General features: G+C 43.3%; 1 protein-coding gene across 4 annotated transcripts in view; it reads right to left on the bottom strand.

Annotated features, from left to right (window-relative positions):
• Nucleotides 1–17,683, bottom strand: part of LOC110494212 (NEDD4-like E3 ubiquitin-protein ligase WWP2) — a 46,433-nt gene continuing 28,750 nt past the window's right edge. For 2 of the 4 annotated variants that reach the window (XM_021569080.3, XM_090205533.1), the window contains exons 11-24: nt 13,590–13,647; nt 10,167–10,248; nt 9,219–9,347; nt 8,057–8,135; nt 7,837–7,908; nt 7,549–7,637; nt 6,149–6,308; nt 3,012–3,145; nt 2,720–2,860; nt 2,420–2,540; nt 2,156–2,260; nt 1,962–2,058; nt 860–932; nt 1–707 (exon numbers count right to left, since the gene is read on the bottom strand). In XM_021569080.3, coding sequence (XP_021424755.3) covers nt 608–707; nt 860–932; nt 1,962–2,058; nt 2,156–2,260; nt 2,420–2,540; nt 2,720–2,860; nt 3,012–3,145; nt 6,149–6,308; nt 7,549–7,637; nt 7,837–7,908; nt 8,057–8,135; nt 9,219–9,347; nt 10,167–10,248; nt 13,590–13,647 — 1,440 coding nt within the window. In that variant the 3' untranslated portion in view covers nt 1–607. The remainder of the gene's footprint in view (nt 708–859; nt 933–1,961; nt 2,059–2,155; nt 2,261–2,419; nt 2,541–2,719; nt 2,861–3,011; nt 3,146–6,148; nt 6,309–7,548; nt 7,638–7,836; nt 7,909–8,056; nt 8,136–9,218; nt 9,348–10,166; nt 10,249–13,589; nt 13,648–17,683) is intronic. The other 2 variants (XM_090205534.1, XM_090205536.1) reach the window with 1 other exon arrangement.

The raw sequence follows: 17,683 nt of genomic DNA, 5'->3' as shown, positions 1-17,683 counted from the left end.
TAAGATTTGAGTCATTTATTTGAGCTATGTACAGGTAATGCTGAATTTCACAATGAACAAAAAATAAATACAATCACATTTCACCAATCAATCCTCTTAAGAGGTCACTAATTATAACCTCTTTCTCTCTTCCATTCACATAGACTTCTTTTTAAAATGTTCATTTATCTTCAAAAGATATAGTTGCTGTAGCTGTGCTGTCGTTGCGATTTGCAGTTGATATAATTATTTGAAGACATTATCCTTTATGTTTTGTTGTGTCTCTAGATCTAGTGGGTGGGGTCTTCAGGCAGGAGAGGGGGTTTATGGTCATATAATATAACACTAACCTGTCTGGACCATCCCCTCAGCACACACACCTTTTCCCTACTGGTTCCCTTGTACCCCTCAGCATCCTCCACAGCCTAGTATGATAGATACAGGTGGGCACCCACAGTCCTATGGTTCTCTATGGTCTCCCAACCACACATGATCTGGAAGTGGGGTCTAGATGATTGGAGAGTTCATATCCCTATGATTGACAAAAAAAAACTATTTGAATGAATGACTCTTCTTTCTCTATCCACCTTCCCTCACTCATAATGTGATTATTATTATTTTTTATCCCTTATTCCTGCCCGAATCCTTCTGTCTCCTCGATAGCAAACATAAGTTTCTCTTTCAGTTGCTCCAGGCTCCTGTAGGGTGGCAGGTCCAGACGATTGAAGCTGTGTGAGTGTTCAAGATTAAAAGAAAATTGACAGTGAGGGATACATTTGTGGTTAGCAGGGGTACATTCATAGATACAAAAGTAATGGACATGGTCATGGGAAAGAGAAATCAACTTTGGCAGAGGAATTTAGGAAAATGTCAGTCTCACCAGGTGTGACTTCTTGGAAGCCAAGTCTCCTTCCCCACCTTGTCTATACAGAATTTTTGTGGTCCATTACTCCCTAAGGGAAAGACAGACCATGTAAGATTCTTGGGCAGGGAATTACATTTCTGTCAAAAGACATTTGACAGTAAAGGTGGTTATTGTATTAAGATAACTTTATTTGCCAATTGTACACAACGTCCAAACCAAAATTTGACTTCCGCTTTATTTCAACCCCTCTGAGACACACACATATTTATACAGGTTAGAGAGGTTGGAGCTGCCACACAGTGCCATTGGAGCAGTTGTTGTGGGTGGTTATGTGCCTTGCTCAAGGGCACAACGGCAGGCAATGAAGAATTCAATAAATACATTTTGTATTTGAATAAAGATTAGCTAAAGTGCTACATGTCTGCATTTTGACATGTCCCTCCGTGCAACCCATGGTTCCAGGAAGATTTTAACCTACTTAACCCCAAAATGTCTCCAGGTTTTCACCATCATTGTAAAGGTTTAGTTATTTTGTTGCGTTGACAAAGTCATTTCTGAAGATTGTTATTCATTTAATGTGATTCATTCAATGTGATTCATTCAATGACAAAAAATAACATCTCTCATTTTAAGGTCAACCCTGTTACTTGATCTGAGCTGTCGTTTTAATATGATGAAAAATATTTTTTTTAATCATTTTTTCAAAAGAAACATTGAACAACTGATTCTCTTTTTGACCATTTTCTGGTGTTTTGTGGTGGAAGACTGAGCGGGTCGAGCATAACACATCAACCCTGTTACCCATAGATAGACAGGCTCGAAATGTTTTAACTACATACTTGTTTTTGCATCCATTGCCACTTCCTGTTGCACACAACCTACCATTCCCCCTGTCACAAGGCTGATTTAAGACAAAATTGTCAACACTGTTACTTTATTTGGCACTTAATATACACTTAGTAGAGTAATTATTTTCTTTAACCTCTTGAGAATGTTTTTTTATTAAGTTGGACATGTGCTCTGGTACGACAGAATGTTTAAATTAGGTGAAATCAAACAGTTTTTCCCCCACCAAGTTATACATCTGAAAAGGCACCAAATTGGTGGAGCAACCGACCTATGAGTTCAGCAAACCCTCCGACTGGCAGACGGCATGTTCCTGTGACAAACTGGAGCAGGCGGATCCGCTTCTCATTGTCCATATCCTTTACCACCTGTATTACACACAGGTAAGACATGTCAAGGATGCACATAGTGAGATATAGACAGTCTCATATACACACAAGATGCTGTGAAGAGAGGCCACCATACCTGCCAGAACCAGTGTATCTGCTTGCTGTTCTTGGTATAGTGCCGATAGATGGTGTTCTTCTGCCAGTCACTGAGGTCTATCTCCTGCATGCCACATAGCATCAGCTGGAGGAAGGAATGAGACCGTACCATTAATCCAAAGTCAAAGAGAGGGAATCTGCAACAAATAGTCCCCTCTACCAACTTATAAGACTTTGCAAAAGCTTCATAACCTATAACACCGCCCTAGCTAACCCAGCATGTTCTTGCAGACTCTTTATATACCTCCAGCTCTTTCTCATCAAAGTAGCGTAGCCACTCCAGAGGCACGACCTCATTGAAGCCATCCAAGAAGGCCTTGGTCTGTTCCTCCACACCACGCATGAACCGCCAGTCTGTCAGCAGACTGAGGAAACAGGGATGAGATATTGCATTTTCTAAGCAACAAGGGAGGATATTTATTGAAACAAGTTGAGTGTCAACATGAAACAACATTAATGCTAGTCTGTGGAGTACCAATGTCTGGTATCACAGGGATTGACAGGCATACAGACGGGAGTCAAAGTAGTGACGGAGATGGCTGACCTGATGTACTCCTCCTTGTTCTCCGAGGTGACCAGCTCATTCTCTCCATCATCCTTCAGCTGGTGGGTGGACACCTTCCCTAGAATCTCCATATCCTGAGCAAAGTACAGCTCCACTCCACACTCCTCCAGACAGTTATCTCTGTAGACATAACACACAGACACATCATACACATAAAGCTTTAAGCTACGGAATTGTCACACACTTCCATCTTCACATACACTGTTTGCCACAAGGGGCGACCATATTCAAACAGTCCCACACACACATAATGAAGGGGCGGTGTACTTACTTGACCCACATGATAGAGTTGTAGAACTCAGGGTCAATAGACTCCAAGTCTTTCAGAGTGGGTTTCTTGTTGAGCATACGCTTGTAGAATGGCAGAGTGAAGCCAGTATCGATGAACTTGCCATGGTACAGGGCCTGAAAGGGAGAGGGGAGGAGAGGTTGCAATAAGTACCATACCAAAACTAAAATATACCATAAGCGTCATCCCTCCTATGGGCCAATACACACCTAGATACAGACACATACGGCTCACGTCAACACCATCATCCCATAGACCCACTCCAATAACGCATACGCCCCAACTGATCCACAGATGACGCAACCTCTATTGCACTCCACACTGCCCTTACCCACCTGGACAAAAGGAACACCTACGTGAGAATGCTGTTAATTGACTACAGCTCAGAGTTTAACACCATAGTGCCCTCAAAGCTCATCACTAAGCTAAGGAAACGGATACTGAACACCTCCCTCTGCGATTGGATCCTGGACTTACTGACGGGCAGTCCCCAGGTGGTAAGGGTAGGCAGCAACAGATCTGCCACGCTGACCCTCAACACAGGGGCCCCTCAAGGGTGCGTGCTTAGTCCCCTCCTGTACTCCCTGTTCACGCACGATTGCACGGCAAAGCAGGACACCATCATTAAGTTTGCCGACAACACAACGGTGGTAGGCCTGATCACGATGAGACAGCCTATAGGGAGGAGGTTAAAGACCTGGCAGTGTGGTGCCAGGACAACAACGTCTCCCTCAACGTGATCAAAGAAGATGATCGTGGACTACAGTAAAAGGAGGGTCGAGCACTCCACCATTCACATCGACGGGGCTGTAGTGGAGCAGCTCGAGAGCTTCAAGTTCCTTGGTGTCCACATCACCAACAAACTATCATGGTCCAAACACACCAGGACAGTCTTGAAGACTGCACGACAACGCTTATTCCTCCTCAGGAGACTAAAAATATTTGTCATGGGTCCTCAAAAGGTTCTACAGCTGCATCATCGAGAGCATCATCACCTGGTATGGTATCTGCTCGGCATCAGACCGCAAAGTGCTACAGAGGGTAGTGTATACGGCCCAGTACATCACTGAGGCCAAGCTTCCTGCCATCCAGGACCTCTGTACCAAGCGGTATCAAAGGAAGGCCCTAAAAATGGCCAAAGACTCCAGCCACCCTAGTCATAGACCGTTTCTCTGCTACCGCATGGCAAGCAATACCGAAGTGCCATGTCTAGGTCCAAAAGGCTCCTGAACAGCTTCTACCCCCAAGCCATAAGACTGCAGAACAGTTAATGAAATGGCTACTTGGAATATTTGTTGTTGCTGCTACTGTTTATTATTTATGCATTGTCACTTTACCCCTACCTACATGTACATATTACCTTGACTAACCTGTACCCCAGCACATTTGACTCGGTACCAGTACCCCCTGTATATAACCTCGTTATTGGAATTTTAGTGCGTTACTTATTTTTACTTTAGTTTATTTTAGTTTACTTTAGGTGGGGTCAGTGTCTCCTGACCCAGCCTCCAGTATTTATGCTGCAGTAGTTTGTGTCGGGGGGCTAGAGTCAGTCTGTTATATCTGGAGTACTTCTCCTGTCTTGTCCTGTGTGAATTTAAGTATGCTCTCTAATTCTCTCTTTCTCTCTCGGAGGACCTGAGCCCTAGGACCATGCCTCAGGACTACCTGGCATGATGACTCCTTGCTGTCCCCAGTCCACCTGGCCGTGCTGCTGCTCCAGTTTCAACTGTTCTGCCTGCGGCTACCTGTCCCCAGACCTGCTGTTTTCAACTCTCTAGAGACAGCAGAAGCGGTAGAGATAATCTTAATGATCGGCTATGAAAAGCCAACTGACATTTACTCCTGAGGTGCTGACTTGTTGCAACTACTGTGATTATTATTATTGGACCATGCTGGTCATTTATGAACATTTGAACATCTTGGCCATGTTCTGTTATAATCTCCACCCGGCACAGCCAGAAGAGGACTGGCCACCCCTCATAGCCTGGTTCCTCTCTAGGTTTCTTCCTATGTTTTGGCCTTTCTAGGGAGTTTTTCCTCGCCACCGTGCTTCTACACCTGCATTGCTTGCTGTTTGGGGTTTTAGGCTGGGTTTCTGTACAGCACTTTGAGATATCAGCTGATGTAAGAAGGGCTATATAAATACATTTGATTTGATATTTATTCAATATTTTCTTAACTCTTATTTTTCTTAACTGCATTGCTGATTAAGGGCTTGTAAGTAAGCATCTCATGACACAGTCTACACCAGTTGTATTTGGTACGTGACAAATTAAATTTGATCTATTAGCCTAACCACAGTTAAGTGTTAACACACACACAAACACTTAGTCAGTCACAAGTCTGTCTCTGTGTGGAAAAGACTGATTGATTCAGTTAGTACTGAAGCGGTTGCTAAGACCCAGACTGTATAATGTAATAGCACAGAGCCCCAGTGTATATCTGTCCAAAAACAACATAGACACCCTCCACTGTGTGACTCAGTCTGTTCAGTCTGCAACGTCAGTACTAGCGTCATCCTCTGCTCTGAGCAACAGGACATGAAGCAGGGAGGGAGAGACGGAAAAGTGAGAGAGAGGGGAAGTGGGGAGCAGGAGGAGATGGAGGGCAGTGAAAAAGAGGAGAAAGGAGCCCAGAAAAGAGGGAGAGAAGACATGGGCTAGATGAGACAAGCATCTTTATAAGGGGTGTTGTGTGAAGTGTGCTAGCAGACTAAATATAGGCCATTATTGGCGGGTGTGGGCTGTGTGTGGCAGTGAGGTCATGCTCTGGAGGAGAGGAGGGGATTGAGAGGGGGGAGCTGTTGGTTTTGGGGCCTGTAGCTTCTGGATAGTGTCCCAGAGAGAGTTGGGTTTGGCAAGATGGGCGGTGGGGGAGGGGAGGGTTCTTAGTATAACAGACTTGGCTTAAGGACACACAGCTTTAGAAACGACTGACAGATGAAGAACACTCCCCCACAGACAATCATACACTGTCCTCACCGCTCCTGTTCCTTAAAAAAAACTGCGTGCTACACATCCTCACCATATGTTCCTCAATTCTAACCATAACTATTGTTGTAGTTGACTTCGGTTGTTGCAGATCTGGGCAAAATTTGCCAATGAGGCATTGCTCACCATGGCAATGAATCGCCCTATGAAGCGGAAGTATGTGAGGTGGTCAGGGTTGATAGAGGAGGCGGGGTTGATCTGCAGACAGTAGTTGTTCTTCCCAGCGTACTCAAACAGACAGTACATGGGGTTCAACACCTCATGGGACAGCAGGAAGAACCACTCTCTGTATTGGGGAGAGAAAGGGCATTACACATCTATATCTAGAGACAGAACATTGTTTTCCCTCATGGAAAAGCAGGGTGTATACGGGCTTGAGGGCTACAAATTGTTACTTTTTGCCATACCTGTTCCTTGTATTGAGTCGTGCAGAATTTTACAAAACTTCTCCTACATTACAAAACCACACAACATTTGACACCAGCAGCAAACATGACACAATCAGTGACTTTGACAGCACAAAAAAGTTGCATGGTTGTTAAAATAGATGGTACAATTTCAAAATACTTTGTCAAAATGGGGTCTGGTTTATGCACACACCTGCAACTAAAACAAGCAAAACAAAAATGTCAAATTCATAAATTATTCTACATATGGAGGTTATTCACGGTTCGGCAGTTTCAACAAAAACGTGTACTCCTGAAGAACACGTCTTGATTTTCTTCTGGTCATGACATTTCCATTTAGCATCATACTAAGTGGTGTAAATGTAGTGCAACGTATGCTAATGAACCCCAAACAATGTTCATATAGCAACCCAATAACCAAACTCAGAAATGGCTTTCAAATGTCAATTTTCTGTCAGCAAAAAAATAAAAAAGAGAAGCTGCCACACTGGGGAATGGTCCAATCACTGAATTGTTGTTTCAAATCATTACATGTACACACTAAGCACATGGGCATACAGATATACATATACACAAAACACCATGAAGACAAGCAGTATAATGTGGAACATGAAATGCATGTAGAGAATGAAGCCCCGGCCACCACCAAGCCCCTGACCTTTGCCCCCACGGCCGGCCAGCTAGTCCCGGGGGTCGTACCGGGGCAGTGCAGACACCTCCAAACATCCCGTCCGTGGTTCTACCCTGTGGTAGAACAGCATGACGTAACCTACCATAGGGTAAAACCACTGGCGCGACACCAGAGACAGAGACACACGCAAACACAGACCACGTGGAGGAGGAGGGGGAGGAACAAAGCCCGGGATCCCACCGCTGACATCAACCAGAAGTGGACACACACTGTCACCAGTCCCCAAACACCAAAACACACACACACAGACAACAGATGACAGTGCAAGAGACAGGGGCTGTGAGGGAGATGATGAACGATGGATGACGGACATTTAAGTAAGGAACACAGGGTAGACCAGGAAGACTAAGAGCTGAGGTAGTAGAAAGAAAGACAACTGTTATAAGAGGCAGCAGGCCAGACATGCAGGCAGGAAACGGTCATCTTACCTAGCAATGCCTCCATAATCAAGACCTTCCTCTCCCCTCATGATGATGTAGAGTCTTCTACGCAAATCATAGGGTTTCACATTCATGATCTGAGGAAATAGAACAAAAAACACAGGCACATACAGCACATCAGAAATAAACTTCCACCCTACGACCATATAGTAGTTGTTCAAATACAAATAGGTGGTACTAATGAATACAACTATAGCAACCCTCATGCATGTTTAATCATGTAACATTTAGAATAGAATATCCTCAGTAGGGAAAATGACTCCATGTCATTCTTACCTGCTGAAATGAGTCTTCAAACAGAGTCTGTCTGGACACTGAGATTTTCACGTGACTGGGTAAGGCATTGGACTGGAGAGGCAGAGAGAAGTGTAAAAATCCATTTCATCAATACTAGGCAGACAAAGAGATCTCAGGTCTGAACCGTAGAAACGAACTGGGCTCGAGGTAAGAGCCTGTTTTCATAACAGAGGTCTAAGAGACGAGAGTCAGCACTTACATGGCACAGGAAGCGGAACTGGTGGTATTTCCACCTGAAGCTGCGATCATAGGCCCCAGGGGAACCACCTGTCCTCGACCTACAGAGAAACAAAATGAGCTTATTTTTTGCTGTTCCAGCAAGAAACAAAGGAAATCTCAAAGCCAGGTTTTACATTTGTACATGTCAGCGAAGGATACTGTAGCTGTACTGGGAAAGGACAGGCCAATATGGCTGTCCCATGCACATATGCTTAAGAGACTGGAAAAATGGGCATCGCTATAGAGCTGAGCCCTGTTGCCGAGCTGCGCAATGAGGACTTATTCTATTGAAGTGGTCAGATGTGACGTGCAGCAGGATTGAAATAACTGGGTTAAGCCCAGAGATGGAGGTATGCCTTGGTGTGCAGCTGTGTTAGTAGAAGCTACACCACTTCACTACAGACATACTGGATATGTGCCTCGTCAGCAGAGGATAAACCGAGAGGGCAAGGAAGGGGAAATATGGAGCCCGAGGGAGAGAGAGGGGCCTCTAATATTCGCTTTGTCGAACGCTGCCAGGCACATCTTGGTTAGGAAGTTTCAGACCACAGAGGCAACCCTTTGGCAACAGATATGGACTGCAGCAGTATCAAATGTAAAACATTTAAGACAGTTTAAAAACCCTAGATGAACACTCATCTAAAAATATAACACCAAGACCTCCTTATGTTTCAACATCAGCATGAACACTTGCGCTCTCTCATACACACACATCCATACGTACACACAGACAGAGTCAGACAGCAGAGCGGTCTGCTTTGGACTTGATTCGTTGGCCCTGTTAATTTTCATGACATTCTTTTTTTGGAAGATTTCAAAATAGGGCCATGCTTTAAGGCAAGACACATATGCTCATAAGAGTGTGTGCTTACGTGTGTGTGTGTACGTACTTATAATACCCTTTCTCATATCTAGGCTAGCTATCTATGCCCAAAAGATTGTCAACGTGAATTCCCTCTGGTTCAAAGAAACGGGGGAAAAAAAGGAAAAGGGAAAGAAATCCAAACTAAAGCAGACTATGATGAGAGAATCCCTGCACACACCATCCCTGAAGGAAAAAGCAATTCGGTGCTTTTATCAGTAGATTTGATCAGAAACTGTAACTGCCCTTCTCAAAAATGGGTCTGCAGAATAATATTTACCCTGACTCAAACCCGGGACGAGGGTCTTTAAAGCTGGTGGTGCGAGAGTTGTGATCCACAAAATATCGGACTCCCTCCGTGGTGTACTTCATTTCCCAGCCAGGGGGCAGGGGGGGCTCCTGGATCATCCTGTAAGAGGGAAAGGGCAGTGAGCAGAGCCTAAACGTGAGGCTCCCCAAACGATGCACACCTGTCCCCCCCTGGCCCCAGCCCTGGCCCGGTCCCACTATCAGCTCTCCCTGACCAGGACTCAAAACCTCTGACCTCAGTGGTGATGCATCTGAGACCACATGGATGTAGTTAAACAACATGAAAATATAAATATGAGGGAAAATATGACTCAACTTTGCTGAGGGGGTGAATGAGGGAGTGAATTAACTAATTGATGAATGAATAAAATGCTATGACACTGTAAAATGTCCTAAAAAACCCACAATGATACAATTTGGATACTTCGGCCATCCGCATTTGATGTAGTTTTGTTGTTCGATTTGATGTTAGGGGACAGCAGTACCACCCACACTAGTTCCATGGAAGATGCCCTAGGTCCCTCATTGACCAATAGCTTACAATACTAATCTAAACCACACCCACACGGCTCAGAGATATGTTGACGCAGCCTTCAATTGAGGCGACATAGGACACTTCCCTATTGGCCTGTGCAGAATGATTTCAAAATATGGATCTCAATTACTGGTACATTATGTCTATGACTCTATGACTACATGATTCATTCCTATCGTTATAAGGATGTCTGATGAGTGTGCTGCATAGCGTTGGGCTCTCAAGCTACCAGTCCCTATCCTACACTAGTTAATGTAATATCAGTCAAAATAGCAATGTATGGTGGCATTTCTCTGAGACACCTGTGTGTACAAACATGGACACACACACACACACACACACACGCACACACTTTCACAGTGGAGCAAAGACAGATTGGCTTACCCTTGGGTTCTTGGGTCCTCCCACTGTGTGGTCCGTGTGTTGTGGTTGACAAAATACACCCTCCCATTGTCCTGCCGTTTCTCTACAGGGACCAAGAGAAGTGACTACAGTTAACAACAGGATAGATCAACAGTTTACGATTTGGTTTCAGTACAGAGTGACTGTGTGGGGAGATGTGAACGTCAACCGCAGTAGACGTTGAATTGTTGGGAGGAAAGAGAAAAAAGGATGGCTGAATCTGGCAAAGCTGACTGAAAACTGACGTGTCGGTGTGGCATTTCACTCGAGCTTGTTCCAAAATCCCTTCCTACAATCCACCTCAGACAGAATGTTACAGAGGTGTAAAAGGCAAAAAACTAAACGGAGGGGGAGCAGGAAAAAGACAATTTGCTGACTATTTTCTATTTCTAGCAGTCGGAGTCAATGACTACATGGTTACAATGACTACATGGAAGATAATAACCTGGCTACATGGAAGATAATAACATGGCTACATGGTTACAATGACTACATGGAAGATAATAACATGGCTACATGGTTACAATGATTACATGGAAGATAATAACATGGCTACAATGACTACATGGAAGATAATAACATGGCTACGTGGAAGATAATAACATGGCTACATGGTTACAATGACTACATGGAAGATAATAACATGGCTACATGGTTACAATGATTACATGGAAGATAATAACATGGCTACATGGTTACAATGACTACATGGAAGATAATAACATGGCTACGTGGAAGATAATAACATGGCCACGTGGAAGAGAATAACATGGCCACGTGGAAGAGAATAACATGGCTACGTGGAAGATAATAACATGGCTACGTGGAAGAGAATAACATGGCTACGTGGAAGAGAATAACATGGCTACGTGGAAGAGAATAACATGGCTACGTGGAAGAGAATAACATGGCTACGTGGAAACAATGACTACATGGAAGAGAATAACATGGCTACGTGGAAGATAATAACATGACTACCTGGAAGATAATGACATGGCTACGTGGAAGATAATAACATGACTACATGGAAGATAATAACATGGTTACATGGAAGATAATAACATGGCTACATGGAAAATAATAACATAACTACATGGAAGGTAATATAACATGACTACGTGGAAGATAATACCATGGCTAAATGGAAGATAATAACATGGCTAAATGGAAGATAATAACATGGCTACGTGAATGATGATAACATGGCTACATGGAATATAATAACATGACTACATGGAAACAATGACTACATGGAAGATAATAACATGGCTACGTGGAAGATGATAACATGGCTACATGGAATATAATAACATGACTACATGGAAGATAATAACATGGCTATGTGGAAGATATTAACATGGCTATGTGGAAGATATTAACATGGCTACCTGGAAGATAATAACATGGCTACGTGGAGGATGATAACATGGCTACATGGAATATAATAACATGACTACATGGAAACAATGACTACATGGAAAATAATAACATGGCTACGTGGAAGATATTAACATGGCTACGTGGAAGATATTAACATGGCTACCTGGAAGATAATAACATGGCTACGTGGAGGATGATAACATGGCTACATGGAAGATAATAACATAGCTACATGGAAACAATGACTATATGGAAGATAATAACATGGCTACGTGGAAGATAATAACATGGCTACGTGGAAGATAATAACATGGCTACGTGGAAGATAATAACATGGCTACGTGGAAGATAACAACATGGCTACGTGGAAGATAACAACATGGCTACGTGGAAGATAACAACATGGCTACGTGGAAGATAATAACATGGCTACGTGGAAGATAATAACATAGCTACATGGAAACAATGACTATATGGAAGATAATAACATGGCTACGTGGAAGATAATAACATGGCTACGTGGAAGATAATAACATGGCTACGTGGAAGATAATAACATGGCTACGTGGAAGATAACAACATGGCTACGTGGAAGATAACAACATGGCTACGTGGAAGATAATAACATGGCTACGTGGAAGATAATAACATGGCTACGTGGAAGATAATAACATGGCTACGTGGAAGATAATAACATGGCTACATGGAAGATAATAACATGGCTACGTGGAAGATAATAACATGGCTACGTGGAAGATAATAACATGGCTACGTGGAAGATAATAACATGGCAACCATGACAACTTCCTCCACCAAGAATGTATGTTGGGTGCGTTGATATCTTCAACTTTGGGCATCCCTGTGCTGCTTCTGTCCCGACCCGCTGATTTTGTGACCATAGTTGGTGCCCCCTCCACCCCCACCACTCTCTCTGACATCTTGTTCTCATTAGCAGATGTGTGTGGAGGGCGCAGGAAGAGTAGTGCTCACGCTGCAACTCTTACTAGGCTGCTAATTTCCCCCCTCTCCTTCACTTAACCCCCTCTATTCCACTAGCCCTCATTTATTTGACTGTTCCCGCGCTTGGTCAAGTCTTTCTCTCCTTTCTTTTTCCTGTAAAGAGTTTCTTTCAATACATCCCCTCTTCAACACCCCAAAGAAAGAGGGCATTTACAGATGACACAGAAATGCATGAAAGGAAATTCATCCAAATTAAAGTCCAATGTATAATTGAGGCTTTTGCTTGTTGAAAACGCATCATGGTTAGAAAATAGGAGTGTGCACGTGGGTGAGCGCGAATGTAAGTATGTGAAAATGTGAGGTGGAGAGAAAAAATGCCAATGACCATTAATTCTGAGTGATGGAGTTTGTGTGTACACCCTGTATAATTGCGTTGGTGGGAATGTTGGTCGAATATGCGCTTTTGAGAATATGAATGAATATACGAACGCATGAGAACAGAGCGCCATAGGAATATACGAGTAGAGCACAAAACGGCCATACAAGTATAACAACCAATTCTTTGAGATTACACTTGAACCAACAACTAATCAATAATATAAGGGAAAAGACTGAAATCCACAACAACAATTCAATCAAATCATATTTTGTTGGCCAATAACTAATTGGAAGACGAGTTTGGCTGAATGTAAGAATAAAATATTCTTCTGTATGAGCTTATTTGATTAAGGACAAGGCTGTATATCACAATGTTTACAAGATACCAAACAATAGATGTGGGCCAACAGTGCTGTGAGTCTGTGTGAGAGTGTACGCGTGAGAAAAACACACAAACCAGCTCTACCCCTCAACACAAAAACAAAGTCCTGTGCCCTTGAAAGCCTCAGAACCCACTCTCATAACAACCAGTGCAGGTGTCGATGTAACCAATTCCCCTCTTCAGCATCACTGGACTCAATAGCATCTCCATTTACTCATCAGTCCGGTCTCATGCCCTGGGACTACTGATTACTACTAGTCTTAGTGTGGTGAGAAGATATAGGTGTACGTGGAGGGAACACTTACCCCATCCTGGAGGGAGCGCGCCGAGAGGGTCATTTTCCACAGCAGGAACACCAGATGACTGAGGGAGAGAGAGAGAATACGTTTCCAGTTAGGACACTTTCCACCTTCTTCCACCTTTGTCTTCTTCTCACACTCGCTTCATGGCAGCGGCTCTGTGTGAAATTCTTCTGTCCGTCCACACAGCTCCCAACTCAGTTCTCACACTGGTGTGAGGTAGAAAAAAAACTAAACATACAGGGGGGGAAAGAAAGAATGCAGCAAATGCCTCAAAAAGCACACAGTTTAACAGCCTGAGTCTGGTGGAGCAGGAGCAGGCAGAGGGGTACCCGAGAGAGGGGTACCCCAGAAGGCTGAGGTGGCCTCTCTCATGCAGCTGGAACAGGAGACTGACAGAGAGGCTCAGACGCAGCTCGTATGCCTTCCAAAAACGACACGCTCAGGATAGAAAAAACATGCTGTTCCAATGAGCTCACTGGCTGGCTTCAAGCCCCACCCTGTCTCCTGCCCCCCTGGCACCCCTCCCTACCCCACCCATCTGCAGAGGTCCTCCTCATCTAGATGTGCTGTGAAAGTAAGCAGGGAGGCGCGATGTCTGAGCCAACTTAGAGAACATTCATCCATTTTCCAGACTGCCCACCCCCTCATGACAAAAGCACCTTTATTCACCCAGCCCTGGAACCAGTGTGGTTTATTCAGCCTGTGCATACAGAGAAAGACAGAGTGTGTGTGGCACTGTATGGAAAATGTGTATAACAAATACTAATTGAATGAGTATGATCTTGTGTTTGAATACGTGTGTGTGTGTGTGTGTGTGTGTGTGTGTGTGTGTGTGTGTACATTTGCCTCCAAGTAGAAATTAAATGTTTAAGATGTTTGAGAGGAGTTAGTGCCCATACTGTTGGATTCATGACTATGAGAGTTGTAGTTGTGGATGAAAAATTCCAGAGCAAATCTAATTCATTCATTCTCCACACCTCAGAAGGTCTTCAATTTCTTCCTATAATGAAACAAAACGTACCTCACAGCAGCCCATGTGTCACTGAACACACAACTTCACCCAGCATTTCCCCAGAATATTCATACTGTGCCCATTCATGAGAATGAACTAGGGCCGGGACGGCAAGGAAGCAAAACATGAAGCGGATTTAACTTCTTTAGGAAAACAGCACTAATGTTGGAAACAAACATCATTATGTTGCAGAGTATATGTGAGCGGAGATGGCGCGGAAAGAGGAGCGGCACAAGGAGTGGATCGTGCCAAATTTGATTGGAGCGAGTTTCCTCAATGGCTGGAGAGTCGGCCTTCTCGCCCGCTCCAGCATGCATTTGCAGTCTACTTGTGTGCTGCTTAGTGCTGGGCGATTAGTTATTTTTGAGGTTGGGTTCGGTTTCGGTTTGATTATTTATTTATTTATTATTTTTTATTTCATTTCTCTGATTTCAGTTTAAATTATTTGGGTTGAATAAACAGAATAAAACAATTAATCAAAGTCCCATGATGGTAGTGACTGCCCATTAATGCTTATCAATTATTAACCATGTATTCACATTAGTTTAACAAAATATTTCAGTTGATTTGTATATTACATTTGTTTTATCTGATAACTTTATAATTTAATTCCAAGTCATCATCTCATCTCTATAGAGCTGCTGCTGACAAAATCACTATATTGTAGTTCTTCAAAGTAAATGAGGCATACTTTTATGCCTGCTGAATACCAACTATCAATCACTTAGATCATGTATTTTCAAGTAGATAGCGAAGCAACAGGTGCTCTCTATATCCCCTCACGATCAGGCATTCTGCCGCCTCTTCTGTAGCAGGTGTAAAAGAAACACAGGACTAGTAGATGTGCAATGGATTATGGTCATTGCAGTTAATTACCACATTCAATACACTAAACTATGTAGATTATTGGCCTCTTGTAAACTACAACTACAGTGCATTTGGAAGGTATTCAGACCTTGACTTTTTCCACATTTTGTTACGTTACAGCCTTATTCTAAAATGGATTAAATAAAATAACATCAACCTACACTCAATACCATTACATTTTTTGCAAATTAACAAAAAAAATGTAACACTGAAATACCTTATTTACATAAGTATTCAGACCCTCTGCTATGTGACTCGAAGTTGAGGTCAGGTGCATCCTGTTTCCACTGATCATCCTTGAGATGTTTCTTCAACTTGATTGGAGACCACCTGAGGTAAATTCAATTGATTGGACATGATTTGGAAAGGCACACACCCGTCTATATAAGGGCCTACAGTTGACAGTGCCTGTCAGAGCAAAAACCAAGCTCCGAGACAGGATTGTGTAAAAGAAAATGTCTGCAGCTTTGAAAGTCCCCAAGAACACAATGGTCTCCATCATTCTGAAATGGAAGAAGTTTGGAACCACCAAGACTCTTCCTAGAGCTGGCTGCCCGGCCAAACTGAGCAATCGGGGGAGAAGGGCCTTGGTCATGGTGGTGACCAAGAACCCGATGGTCACTCTGACAGAGCTCCAGAGTTCCTCTGTGGAGATGGGAGAACTTTCCAGAAGGAGAACATCCTCTGCAGCACACCACCAAATCAGGCCTTTATGGTAGAATGGACAGATGGAAGCCACTCCTCAGTAAAAGGCACATGACCTCACGCTTGGAGTTTGTCAAAATGCACTTAAAAGGACTGTCAGAACACGAGAAACAAAATTCTCTGGTCTGATGAAACCAAGATTGAACTCTTTGACCTGAATACCAAGTGTCACATCTGAAGGAAACCTGGCACCATCCCTACGGTGAAGCATGGTGGCAGCATCATGCTGTGGGGATATTTTTTAGTGGTAGGGACTGGGAGACTAGTCAGGATTGAGGGAAAGATGAAGAGCAAAGTACAGAGATATCCTTGATGAAAACCTGCTCCAGAGTGATCAGGAACTCAGATTGGGGAGAAGGTTCACCTTCCAACAGGACAACGACCCTAAGCACACAGCCAAGACAACACAGGAGCGACTTCGAACCCGATCGAACATCTCCGGAGAGACCTGAAATAAGCTGACGCTCCCTATCCAACCTGACAGAGCTTGAGAGGATCTGCAGAGAAGAATGGGAGAAACTCCTCAAATACAGGTCTGCCAAGCTTGTAGCGTCATACCCAAGAAGACCGAAGGCTGTAATTTCTGCCAAAGGTGCTTCAACAAAGTACTGAATACTTATGTAAATGTGATATTTCTGGTTTTTATTTGTAATACATTTGGTAAAATTCTAAAAAACAGTTTTTGCTTTGCCATTATGGGGTAGTGTGTAGATTGATGGGGAGGGGCAAATTAATAAATTTTAGAATAAGGCTGTAACGTAACAAAATGTGGAAAAAGTCAAGGGGTCTGAATACTTTCCGAATGCACTGTACCTACTACATTGCACAGTTCAGGTTAGATCTGAGAAACTAGAGAAACTGTGCAATGTGCACTCTGAGCTCACAATGCAAAATTGATTTCAACGTTGATCAATTAGTTGTTTAAAAAAAAAAACATTTTGGTTAATCACTCAGCACTAGTGCTGCTATAGCCTCTTGCTTTAGCTACTGTCATGGAGTTTGCTAAATATTTTCCAGAAAGAAACTGATAAAACACAGGTGCAAAAATCAAGGTGACTTAAAAAGATGAGGAGGACCAACAGTAAGAGGGGGAGTGCTGGGATGTAGTGTCCACGACTAAGAGAATCATTGTGGAACCTGAAAAGACATGTATCCCAAAAGCATGATGGTGTACTACGTGCACATGCTAACAGAAAGGAACGAGGTAGGTGGCTAGCTAAGTGTGTCACTGTAGCAAAGTATTTATTGACAAAAAATCAGATCTCTTAAAAGTTTAGTTCATTTTATTATCTATACAATAGGCTATCATTGATTTTGGCCCAATAGGCCTGACATTTTACCTCATTTCAAGGAGCTTTCTGTTTTTATTGGGTTATTAGCCTAAAAACCTTGAGGCCTACCTATATAAAAAAATATTTTAAAAACAACTCCGCATCCCTGCCCATCCTGGCAAGAGTGGCCCGAAGGGTGTTTAGCATCCCCAGTGGCTCTGCAAGCGCATAGAGGGTATTCT

The sequence above is a fragment of the Oncorhynchus mykiss genome, chromosome 2, assembly GCF_057628025.1.
Source record: "Oncorhynchus mykiss isolate SJ-2025 chromosome 2, ASM5762802v1, whole genome shotgun sequence".
In the NCBI taxonomy this organism is placed as follows: domain Eukaryota; kingdom Metazoa; phylum Chordata; class Actinopteri; order Salmoniformes; family Salmonidae; genus Oncorhynchus; species Oncorhynchus mykiss.
The sequence above is the reverse complement of the archived record's forward strand: the minus strand, read 5'-3'. Positions and strand labels throughout refer to the sequence as shown.